The sequence below is a fragment of the Microcaecilia unicolor genome, chromosome 2, assembly GCF_901765095.1.
Source record: "Microcaecilia unicolor chromosome 2, aMicUni1.1, whole genome shotgun sequence".
Lineage (NCBI taxonomy): Eukaryota > Metazoa > Chordata > Amphibia > Gymnophiona > Siphonopidae > Microcaecilia > Microcaecilia unicolor.
The window spans coordinates 533,438,940-533,452,250 of NC_044032.1; the positions used below are offsets into that span (position 1 = coordinate 533,438,940).

Consider the following 13,311-nt stretch of genomic DNA (forward strand, 5'->3'; position numbering starts at 1 on the left):
TTATTACCTCAAGGCGGGTTGAGAACCTGGAAAACTCCATGAGGTTTTTCAATTTACATTTCCTCAATTTTCCTAAACATCCTATTTTATCTGCTTTCAGTGGTAGAATTATTTTGAGGAGATCTTATTAATTCCCAAAGAGGCTAGTCCACCAGTTTCCAAGTTATATTATATTCCTTTAAATGTGAAGCCACTAGATGTTAAAAGTTCTTCTGGAGCTGACCATGTCTTTGAAATACAAGATATATCCCAGGACAGCCTTAACTTGATAGAATTTCTTGAGAAATCTAATCAACAGCATGTGCTAAAAATGCTAAAGCACCCTTAGACCTGTTTAGTAAACAGGGCCCTAAGTTTATTATTTTTTTAATATTGTTTGATAGCTTTATTGAAGCACTGATGTATATATTATTTTTGTATTGCAGATAAGAGTCTATCTGCTGATAAATTTTGCAAGCATTTCATTTAGTTCCCCTGATGAAGTTTAGTTAAGTGAAACAGAGATCCCCATCAGGACTTTATGTCTTAAGTGTTTGTTTTTGTAATATTTTTGATTTCTGAAATTCTGTTTGAAGTATTTTGTACATGTTTGATTAAAAATATAGAGGAGGCTTTTTTAAGATCAATGATTTATTTATTTATATCCCACATTCTCCCACCTATTTGCAGGCTCAATGTGGCTTACATAGTACCGTAGAGGCGATCGCCAATACCGGTTTGAACAAATACAAAGTGAGGTTGTGGTAAAATAGGAATGGAGTCTTATTGATTTTGGTTACATGAGATACAAAGATACCATTATCTGGACTTTTGAGGTCTTTTTTCTCCTTTATAATATTTTCAAAATATTAAGTATATAGTTGATTGCTATCAATAGTTTTATTTGACTTTCAGCAATTGAGCTTTGTTCTTATGTGCTAATGCTGCCATTAATGCACAGACATTACCAAAACTTAGCACGTGAGTGCTTACAACCACCTATGTTGAAGGCGGTAAGAGCTCATGCACTAATCCCACACTAATCACTTAGGGGCCTTTTTACTAAGGCGCGTCAAAAAATGGCCTGCGCTGGTGTAGGCGTGTGTATTGGACGCACGCAGGTCCATTTTTCAGCGTGCCTGAAAAAAAGTTTTTTTTGTGGCCGAAAATGGATGTGCGGCAAAATTAAAACAAGTGTGCGTCCATTTTGGGTCTGAGACCTTACCGCCACCCATTGACTTAGCAGTAAGGTCCCACGTGTTAACCGGGTGGTAATCGTCAGCACACATACACTGCCGATTACTGCTCGGTTAGCGCCACGTGGTAGAAAATAGAAATTATTATCTGCCACGCATTTTGGACGCACGTCAAAATTAGAATTACCACCCGGGGCATGCGGTACCTGGGTGGTAGTTCTAATTTGATGTGCATTGTACACGCTTAGGCACCTACGCGTCTTAGTAAAAGGGCTCCTTAGTGCTAACTGATCCATGATGTCACGTTTACTCTCCACCCCCCAGACACACCCACTCTGAGAAAAATAATGAGCGTCCTGTAGTAAGTCCTTTTAAGCTCTGGTAAGTGCATGCTGGTACTTACCGCAGTTTAGTAAAAGGAGCCCTAACTGATTAGTAAAAAAAGGCCCTACATTTGCACCTGCCCAAGATCAAAATGATCAACAATGGAACAAATGGGATTTAAATCCTAGCATCCCTGGTTTTCATCACTTTGCTTTAAGTATAATCCTCCTCCAAGACTCCTTGCTATTAATTCAAAAAGGACAGATACTAAATATAGTCTAGCTCTTTTAAGCTTAATCAATATTCCCAGATCATGCTATAGGAATGAAATGTGCCTGTCTAAAAGAAATAAAAAGGCAGAGAAAATTGGCATGTTCTCAAATTCCCTCCTTGATGTAAACAATAATTTATTTATAGTTATTTGTGTGATAAACTGTCATAATCTATCATATGGTGCATAATTCAGCAAGCAGAAGTGCTTTACCTATCAGCATATGGAAACTATGCTCCTGTCTTGCATATAATCCATTATAAAAACATTCCTAAAATAGGTCCTATTACCATATTGAATGCTAGGCACTAGACATAAAGCACAACACTGCATTTTCCATCTGTATTTTAACTAGACAAGTTTAAATTAACTTGCCTGACTCCTAACGTAGCTTGGTTTTAGAATGTCTGGGACTGTGCTGTCAAGTCAACCCATATTATACTGTCAGATGTTTTTCAAAATGTTGTCAATTTCATTAAACAATCCATGCTTCATAAAAATTTGGTACTATCGTGTTTGATACTAAAATTTAAACTACATTGTAGGTTAGTTAAATCACTTGGACTTTTATTGTGTAACTGTGAGAAAAAATATGCTTAAAGGCTGATTTTCAAAGAGTTTAGACATCCAACTTTGGAAGCTGAGTGCCTAAATTTAGACCTTTTGAAATCCATTAGGTATGAGCACCTCAAGTTTCAAGTTTATAGTTATTTAATATACCTCATCCACCCCCAAATTCTATCAGTGGTGCCTTAATTTAATTAACAAGACAATTAGCACCAATAATTGGTACTTAACCAATTAGTACCACTAACTTTCTAGGTGTAATCTATAATATGGTGCATGTAAATTCTAATGAGTGCTGCCAAAAAGGGGGCATGGTCATGGCGTGGAATGGGTGGGTTGTGGCATTTCAAATCTGTGCCTAAGTTAGGTGCAGGTATTTAGGCCTGGTTTTAGATGGCCTAAATGGGTGCACCTAAATTTTAGTTGCAAGAATGGCGCATGAGTGTATTCTATAAACTACGCGTAACTGTAGTTTATGGAATCACGCTAATGTTGTGGTTTTTCAGCACCAATTTTTAAGGGGCCATTTATAGAATTTGGCCCCAAAGGTACATGCTATCTGAGCAGTTCACAAATTTACAATAACAGCAAATAAAGGAAAGGCACTACAAACTCAATAGCTAAGAGGAAAAGGAGAGAGCAATAGTAGAGTCAAACCTAGATAGTCAAGAAGAGAAACAAAGATCTATAGTAGAGCATTTCCACATGTTCCAATTCAGCCAGTATCAGAGTAAGCATCTGTGAAAAGAAATGCCAATAGGCCCAATTTAAACTTCTCAAGACTGCATTCTAACCAAAGATAAAGTGGCAGTGAATTCCAAAATGAAGGTCCATTGATTCTGAATGTCTTTGAGCGAATGGCATCGAAGTGGACCTGTTTGATAAATGGAACAAATAGGTTTTGGACAGAGGAGCGAAGACCTCTAGCAGGGGCATGCAGTACTACTGCTCTTGATAAAGTGGTTGATGTGACTGGAGTACTTTAAAGATCAGAAGTATAAGCTTATAGGTAATACGGTGGGTAATCAGCAGCCAGAGTTCACTCTTGAGGCGGGGTGTAATATGACTGTATTTGCGTGAATTTGTCAATAATCTTACAACAGAGTTGTAGACGACAGAGATTACGGACTGTTATCTTCAAAGAAGAGTATTAAATAGTCTAACCTGGAGATAACCAGGGAATGGATAATAATCCTAAGCGCAGAGGTGGTAAAGACATGACGGGCGGGATAATTCATATGCAATTCATGGTAACAAGACTTTAACTCGGTTGAAATTTAGGGGCCTGTTTTCAAATACCACCCTAGGCATATTCTATAACTATATGCATTGATTGTTTTAACAAGCTGTTAAGCATTGTTAACAGCTCTCAACAAGCACTAAAAGGCAAAAATAAGAATTTATGCATGTACATTGCTAAAAGTATTCTGTAATGTACTGCGCCCAAATTTTAATGCATGCAGGTAAAAAGCGACATGCTTAGGTGTGTGGAAATGGGCGCTTCAAGGGCGTTGTTATGCTCTGCTACACTTCTCTAGAGGTGCAGCCTGCTCACGCAGGATATGGGCATTCGAGGATGCGGCAGCCATCTTGGATGTGGTATCTCCAGGCTAGGACGGCCATCTTGGAGTTGGCATCTCAGCTTGTGGCAGCCATCTTGGAGTTGAGCAGCTTCAGGAAGGAAGCCCATATTTGGGCGTAGAGCATCTCCTCTGATGGGGGTGGCCATCTTGGAACAGCTGCACATGGTTGAGCCTAATCCCTGTACTATTTAAAGTCCTGTTTCCAGTCCTTCCTTGCTTCGGCTTCTATTTGCATAGAGGTTGTGGTTTTCATCTGTTCCAGTGTTTTCCTGTGTTCCTGACCTCGGATTGTTTACTGACTTCACGCTATGTTGCTGCCTGCCCAGACCTTCGGACTGTTCTCTGTTTTTGCTGCTTCGCTGACTCCTTGCTCCAGGACTGTGTCTGCGCTCCCGCTTGTCTGGTCAGTGGTCACGCAACCCCGCTGGTTTCGGAAGTCCTGCCGGCCACGTGAATCCAGGGGCTCAACTCTTGGGGGACAGTGGCTAAAGTGCAGGTGAAGCTTGGGGTTGTCTGGCTGCCTGACCGAGCGCAGTGGCACTCCATCTTCGCCATGCTCAGTCGGGGCACAAGGGCTCACATCCCCAATCATAACAGGCGTTCCAAAATCTATGTTAAAGATCTTGTTAAAGATGTAAAAAGACTGGAAGCGGTGCAAAAAAAAGCTACAATAATAGTATGGGATTTGCATTGCAAACCGTACGAGAAGAGACTTGCCAATCTGAACATGTATACCTTGGAGGAAAGGAGAAACAGGGGTGACATGATACAAATGTTCAAATATTTGAAAGGTATTAATCCACAAACAAACCTTTTCCAGAGATGGGAAGGTGGTAGAACTAGAGGACATGAATTGAGGTTGAATGGGGGCAGATTCAGGAGTAATGTCAAGAAGTATTTTTTCACGGAAAGGGTGGTAGATACATGGAATGCCTTCCCGCAGGAGGTGATGGAGATGAAAACGGTAATGGCATTCAAACATGCATGATGGGATGAACACAAAGGAATCCTGTTTAGAAGGAATGGATCTATGGAATCTTAGAGGAGATTGGGTGGTAATGCCGGTGATTGGGAAGCAAAATCAGTGCTGGGCAAACTTCTACGGTCCACGCCCTGATCGTAACTGAATAGATATGGATGGGCTGGCAGGTAAATTTTAAGGAGCTTCGACGTTAGCTTCAGAACTTTTAGTGCAAGAACAGTACTGGGCAGACTTCTACGGTCTGTGCCCTGAGAATGGCAAAGACAAATCAAACTTGGATATACAAAATATGTCATAAAATATGGGCCAGTGCATGTAAATCTATGCACAGGGATTTACACCAGATTTTCACTGGTGTAAATGGTGCATGTATATTTAGTCAAACGAACTATGCCTAAGCGTATATACCGCACGTACATTTACATGTGATAGAATATGGTTAGGTATGATTGTCTAACGAGCATTAATTTTAGAGGCCAGATTCAATAAATATCACTCCAAAATCAGTGATAGAATAAAATCTATGCTCAGTGCTGTTCTTTAAAGTTTGCTCTGGGCCGAGCTCCCTTAATAGAATAGCACATAGTACCGATTCTCATGCCCAAATTTGGTTGCCAGGACTTATGCCTGCTGAAACCTTGTATAATTCCTAATGCCCAATTTACGTATACATTCCTGGTATTCTGTAACAGCAGGCATAAAGTTTTGGAACACCCTGACCCACCTATGCCCCTCCCATGGCCTGCCCTCTTTTGGATTGTGTACTATAGGATTTGGGTGCCCAGTGTTATAGAACAGTGCACAGCTAGTTGTGTACACAAATCCTAAATGGCGCCAATAAATATCAATAATTGTTAGCGCCCAATTATTGCCATTAATTGGCTCATTAACCAAGTAGCATGCACATAGAAAACTGCCATTCAAGTGGGTAAGTGCCTAACCGCTACTCTTTAATTACGTACTAAAATGGCTTAACATGTAATTGATGTCAATATATATTTCCCAAATAGTAATAATAATCAAAATTCAAACCTTCACCAAAAAATAAAACACTTAAAAAAAACGTCTCTGAAGAATGTACTCATATGTTTTCAACAGGACAATCAAAGACCTGCCGGCCTTAAGCTATGTCCGCATGCATTTAATCATGCACATTTCATACTTGTTTTTTGTACCAAGGCATACCAAATGATGTGTTCACTTGATTAAAGATAAAACTTACTTAGCTTGTAGTGACATTCAGTTTATGGGTCCAAAACATGCCAGACCATGCCCTCTTGCCAGTGCATGTTTTTTGGATACAGATATTTATATCCTTACTTTGTAAAATTGAAACTTAGATGTTTATGTAAGATAAGCATTTAAGTACCATTTATGCATGTCTAAAATGTGAATAGAGCTTCTAAAACATGCACCATTATGTTTTTGGAGTGATCTTAATATAGTAATTTTCTACCATCTCCTAAGATTAACTGGAGGCTATACAAAATGCAATCAACAAAAAACATCACTAACTTTTCACAAATGATACATAATTTACATAACCCACATGTATTTAACCAATCCCATTTCCCACCATCCACCACTACCACCTTTTGGATCACCAACCTAATTCTCCATTTTCAATTGCTTCATACAGAATCCAGATGTCCATTTTGTCTGGAGTGACATTTTTTATTCCAAGCACGCCATTTATTAATTCTTCAGCTTCCATCGTAGGGGATACCTGGGAGATAAATTTTATCAATGCAGATTTTTGTAAACAAGCACTAGAGACAGTAATAGTTTTTGACAAGAAGCTTGTACTCATTTGATGAACAAACTGTCTTACTAACTCTTAAGCATTCTTGCAGAAATGCCAAACTGGCAAACCCATCAATTGTTATTTGATTCCCTTGCCAAAATGTTTCATCAACTTTTTGGTGTATGGCATTGGAAAGCTTTCAACTGAACAAATTCACTGCCAACATAATCTTTGAAAAATGAAAGTCCTGGAGCTAAACATTCTATAAATAAAGTAAGCTCATTTTCTACTATATAAATGACAATATTTTTACAACTATACATTGTTTTGTTTTCTGGGATCTAAACTGTAAAAATATATGTTATATTTAATACCAAATAAGAAAGAAGCTCAACTAATAACGTTAGTTAGTAAATATCTTGTACAAAATTATGTCCCATTATCAACAGATCTATTCTTTATTTTTTTTGGTAAATATTTTTATTATTCCATGGATGCAGTTACAGACATCATGAACAGTAACAATACAAAACAGAACATGTCCTCACAACTTTTACCAACAGTCTACTGACCTCCATGTTTTATGCTTTTATTTTATTACTTCCCTCCCCCACACGAAATCCCTCCCCCTACCTTCCCCCCTCCCTCCACCCCCCTGTTCCCCTCTCCCCCCCTTCTGCGTCTTGTTGCTTAGTCAGCACACAATCTAGATAGTCAGGTTCTTATTCAGGCACCGTGAGTAAGGCGCAAGTTCTCCTCCATAAATCACGGTACTGGCGAGCACCCAGGGAAGTCACAGATTTGTATCTCATAGACACCCAGTTGCCATCTCCATCATACTGTTCTTCCAGGCTGCTAGGACCGGGGGCTCTCTATGCACCCACTGCTTCAACACACATCTTTTAAGCAGGATCATGGCTAGCAATACAAATTTGCACTGTGAGGCTCTAAGCCCCTGCTCCTTAAGAGCCTGTCCACAACCCATTAACGTAATTGAATAATGCCACTCCACTGATCTCTGTAAGATCTCTTCCATGAAGTCTATCCCCCAGACCACAGTTCCTGCAGGGTTGACTAATGCAAAAAAATGTTTTAGGTATAATACCTTAATTTTATCACACTTGAGAATTAGGAGTCAATATTCAAAGTGATTTAAACAGGCAGGAGAAGATCTTGCTTGCTTAACTCATTAATGCCCAATATTCCCATAAGTGCCCATATGGGAACATTGAGCACTAATGGGTTAAAACTTGTTCAGCGCACTGGCTGCCGATATTCAGCATTAACCATCATGAAACTGGGCAAGAGAAGGGTGTTATGGGGGCAGAGTCAAGGAGTTGCTAGCAGATATGCGGGCCATGGCAATATCCTGTGCCAGTGTCTTAATAGCCCTACCTCCCACACCCTCCTCCGCACTCTCTTGCTCCTTCTCCTGCTATCCGCGGGAGACACCAATCCCAACCCCGGTCCCCCACACCTGTCCTCGTCTCATCCATGCAAACGTTTCCGCGATGTCTCCAATCTCATCTCTATTCCCCTCCTCCCCCCTCCTCCCTCCCCTTCTCGTGTGCCCTTTGGAATGCCTGCTCGGTCTGGAACAAACTTTCCTTCACCCATGACCTCTTCATCTCCCGTTCCCTTCAACTGCTCGCCCTAACTGAAACCTGGCTCACCCCTAACAACTCTGCCTCAGTCGCAGCCCTATGCCATGGAGGTTATCTTTTCTCCCATTCTGCCCGCCCAGTTGGCCGTGGTGGCGGCGTCGGGTTACTACTTTCACCCTCCTGCAGTTTTCAACCTCTCCTCCTACCACAGTCTCACTGCTTCTCATCCTTTGAAGTTCACTCCATCCGTCTATTCTACCCGCTGCCATTCAGAGTTTCAGTCATTTACCGCCCCCCTAATAAGTCCCTCTCTTCCTTCCTAACCGACTTCGATGCCTGGCTCTCTGTTTTTCTTGAGCCCTCATCCCCATCCCTCATTCTTGGAGACTTTAACATACACACTGATAACCCATCCGACTCGTACGCTTCTCAGTTCCTCACTCTAACCTCCTCCTTTAACCTCCAACTGAGCTCCACCACCCCCAATCACCAATCTGGCCACTGTCTTGACCTCGTCCTCTCCTCTACCTGCTCACCCTCCAATTTCTGGTCCTCAGCTCTTCCTCTCTCTGACCATCACCTGATCAGCTTCACACTTCATCACCCTCCCCCTCAGTCCCGCCCAACACTAACCACTACTTCCAGGAATCTCCAGGCTGTCGACCCTCCCACCCTATCCTCCAGAATCTCTGATCACCTCCCCTCCATCATGTCCTCCGAGTCTGTTGACAAGGCTGTCTCCACTTACAATGCCACTCTCTCCTCTGCTCTGGACGCCCTTGCTCCATCCATCTCCCGTCCCACAAGGCATACTAATCCCCAGCCCTGGCTAACCCCTTGCACCCGATACCTTTGCTCCTGCGCCCGATCGGCTGAACGCCTCTGGAGGAAATCTCGCACCCATACTGATTTCATTCACTACAAATTCGTGCTATCCTCCTTCCAGCCCTCCCTATTCATCACCAAACAGGACTATTACACCCAACTGACTAATTCCCTCAGCCCTAACCCTCGTCGTCTCTTTGCCTCCCTTAACTCCCTCCTCAAAGTGCCCTTCGCTCCCACCCACCCCCTCACTCGCTGGCTGACTACTTCTGCGACAAGGTACAGAAGATCAACCTCGAATTCACCACCAAACCATCTCCTCCTCTTCACCCTATAACCCACTCCCTCAACCAACCAACCCAGGCCTCCTCCTCTTTTCCTGACATCACCGAAGAGGAAACCGCCCATCTTCTTTCCTCCTCGAAATGCACCACCTGTTCCTCAGACCCCATCCCCACCAACTTACTTAACACCATCACTCCTACTGTCACCCCCCCATCTGTCATATCCTCAACCTTTCTCTCTCTCCACTGCAACTTTCCCAAACACCTTCAAGCATGCGGTAGTCACACCACTCCTCATCACTTGACCCTACCTGTCCCTCCAACTACCGCCCCATTTCCCTCCTACCCTTCCTCTCCAAGATACTTGAATGCGCCGTTCACAGCCGTTGCCTTGATTTTCTCTCCTCTCATGTCATCCTTGATCCGCTTCAATCCGGCTTTCGCCCACTACACTCGACAGAAACGGCACTATCTAAAGTCTGTAATGACCTGTTCCTTGCCAAATCCAAAGGCCACTACTCCATCCTCATCCTCCTCGACCTATCCGCCGCTTTTAACACTGTCAATCACAACTTACTTCTCGCCACACTGTCCTCATTTGGGTTCCAGGGTTCTGTCCTCTCCTGGTTCTCCTCATCTCTCCCACCATACCTTCAGAGTACACTCTCATGGTTCTTCCTCAAACCCCCATCCCACTCTCTGTTGGAGTTCCTCAGGGATCTGTCCTTGGACCCCTTCTTTTTTCAATCTACACCTCTTCCCTGGGCTCCCTAATCTCCTCTCATGGTTTCCAATATCATCTTTATGCTGATGACACCCAGCTCTATCTCTCCACACCAGACATCACTGCGGAAACCCAGGCCAAAGTATCGGCCTGCTTATCCGACATTGCTGCCTGGATGTCCAACCACCACTTGAAACTGAACATGGCCAAGACCGAGCTTATCGTCTTCCCTCCCAAACCCACTTCTCCTCTCCCTCCACTCTCTATCTCAGTTAATAACACCCTCATCGTTCCCGTCTCATCTGCCCGCAACCTCTGAGTCATCTTCGACTCCTCCCTCTCCTTCTCTGCGCATATCCAGCAGATAGCCAAGACCTGTCGCTTCTTCCTCTATAGCAAAATTCACCCTTTCCTCTCTGAGCACACCACCCGAACTCTCTTCCACTCTCTCATTACCTCTCGCCTTGACTACTGCAACCTACTCTTCACTGGCCTCCCACTTTGCCATCTTTCCCCACTTCAGTCTGTTCAGAACTCTGCCGCACACCTTATCTTCCGCCTGGACCGATTTACTCATATCACCCCTCTCCTCAAGTCACTTCACTGGCTTCCGATCAGGTACCGCATACAGTTCAAGCTTCTACTATTAACCTACAAATGCACTCGATCTGCAGCCCCTCCTTACCTCTCTTCCCTCATCTCCCCTTACATTCCTACCCGTAACCTCCGCTCTAAAGACAAATCCCTCCTTTCAGTACCCTTCTCCACTGTTGGAATGTAATTGTATTTTACATGCATTGCCTGTCACCTATTATTTCTCTGTGATTACTCTGTGACCTCTGATGTGAATTACTTAGAGAGGTCACACAGCTATGCAACTTCCTGTGGGGGTTAGATGCAGCACATGCAGCACATGGAGCACATGGAGCTCATGATCTCTCCTAACCTGAGAGGATCTATGGTGGTGTGAGCATCCATTACCATCTAAGCACATGGAAGGAGCTGATAATACAAATGTATAGTAATATGTATATATAAGCCTGTCTGATTATAATCTAACTGCAAACTGTGAGTAAACAGATGTTTTGTTACTTCAACTTTAAAGTGACTCAGCAGTGAATTATTCAGGGGTGAATGAGAGAGAGATGAAGAAAGAAATTAACATTTCTAAAGCTGAAGCTGTGTGTACTAAAATCTGCTAATTATTTACTACAAATAATCCAACAAAAGGGTTATGGGCCCAGGAATTGAAAAAGAAGAGAAATATTACCAGGCAGAAAAAAAGGCCACATTTTTCTCTTAAGTTTTAAAGGAAAGATTCAGTCTGTCTCTCTCTCCCCCCACACAGCAGACAGAAGGCTAAGAAAATGGCTGAGGGAAGAAATTCACCATTGTTCTATTCTCTCAAGGTGCCTAAATTAACTGAGTTTAATTATCAGCAGTGGGAACTAAGATTCATATGTCTCCTTCGAGCAAAAGGATTAAATATATGCTTAGACCAAGACAGAACAGCTGAAAATATGGCTGAATGGGACAGTGCAAACTATTATGTGAAGTGCATGCTTTTGGAAGCTCTCTCAGAGAAACAAGCCATATTAGTGGAGGGAAAAGATACACCAAAGGACATTTTATATAAACTGAGAACTATGTATGCAACTACATATGCAAAGCAGCAACCAATTTGGCTGGCAGAGTTGAATGAAACCAAATTAAGGGATAAAAGTAAATGTAATGATCACATTATGCATCTTATGTCTTCATTTCAAAAGCTAGAACTTTCTGGAATTCCCATGTGTGATGCATTGAAAAGAGCATTTCTTTTTACCTCACTATCAAAGAAGTTTGATGTTTTTAGGTCTGTAAATGAGGCCATTGAAGGGCAATCTTTTGAACAGGCAACATCAAAACTAAGGCAGGAATGCATAATAAATGATTCTGAGGAGATGTGTTCTCAAAGTCAGTCAGAGAGAAATGAAACAAATTTCTTGGCAAAGAACAGAGGAAGGCGGAGCTATGGGAAAACTCCACCCAAGGGCAAGCTGATTTGCTACTCATGTGGAAAGGAGGGACATGTATCTAAATGGTGTAAGGAAACACAAAACACTCCCTCTAGCTCACCTAAGCCAATGGAACTAAAGAATTTTCAAACCAGGAAATGTATGAAGGACAAAGATAAACACAAGGGCTTTCTAATGGCAGAAAAATCTTTGACTATGGTAAATAATAATTCAAATGAAAGTACTTGGATTTTGGATTCAGGGAGCACATGCCATTTAACCAATTGTAAAGATTTCTTTCAGGAAATGTGTCCAGAGGAAGGTATTCTTAAAACTGCAAACGCAGGGACTGCTAAGATCCAAGCAAAAGGTATCGGATTCTTAAAATGCAAAGTGTCTAATGAAGTTAAAGAAATTCCTGTAAGTGATGTCTTGTATATTCCCCAAGCAGTTTGCAATATGCTTAGTGTATCTACATTAGATAAGAAGGGATTTGTGATTCATTTTGAAAACAGTAAGTGCACAATCTCTAAAAATGATGAAGTGTATGCTGAAGCGTTTATGCATAATGATGTTTATAAGCTGAACATTTCAGGTGAAGCCTCACATATGGCGCAAGTAAGGAAGAATGATGGTAAATGTAGTCTGGAAATCTGGCACCGCCGCCTGGGACATCGTGATTTTAAGGTGATCCAGGATCTTTACAGTAAGCAACTAGCCACTGGCATTCAGATAAGTGCAGATGCTGGAAAAATGGAGAAATGCATAGACTGTGTTACTCAAAAAGGTGTGAGACCCTCATTTCCTGCATACACAGGAAATAGGAGTAATAAAGTACTGGACTTAATACACAGTGACTTATGTGGACCGTTTAATATCCCATCATTGGGAAATAACAGATTTGTGCTAATATTCTTGGATGATTTCTCTAGATACTGTGTGGCCTATTTGCTGAAAGAGAAAAGTCAAGTCACAGACATGCTGAAGAAATACGTAGCCATGGTGAGCAATAAATTTGAAAGAAAACCAAAGGTTCTTCAGACCGACAATGGTGGTGAGTTCACTTCACAAAGCATGCGCACATTTCTAGAACAAGAAGGCATTCAGCATATCACAACAGTAGCTTATACACCAGAGCAAAATTCTGTTGCAGAGAGAAAATTTAGGTCACTTGTGGAAATGACCAGATGTATGCTGTCAGATAGCAATCTCCCTAAAAGACTATGGGGGG

At 42.0% G+C, this 13,311-nt stretch overlaps 1 protein-coding gene across 2 annotated transcripts in view; it reads right to left on the reverse strand.

Annotated features, from left to right (window-relative positions):
* The window catches only part of ARAP2 (ArfGAP with RhoGAP domain, ankyrin repeat and PH domain 2), a 508,912-nt gene that overhangs the window by 101,256 nt on the left and 394,345 nt on the right, over nucleotides 1-13,311 (reverse strand). For both annotated transcript variants that reach the window (XM_030191273.1, XM_030191272.1), the window contains exon 25: nucleotides 6,511-6,628. In XM_030191273.1, coding sequence (XP_030047133.1) covers nucleotides 6,511-6,628 — 118 coding nt within the window. The remainder of the gene's footprint in view (nucleotides 1-6,510; nucleotides 6,629-13,311) is intronic.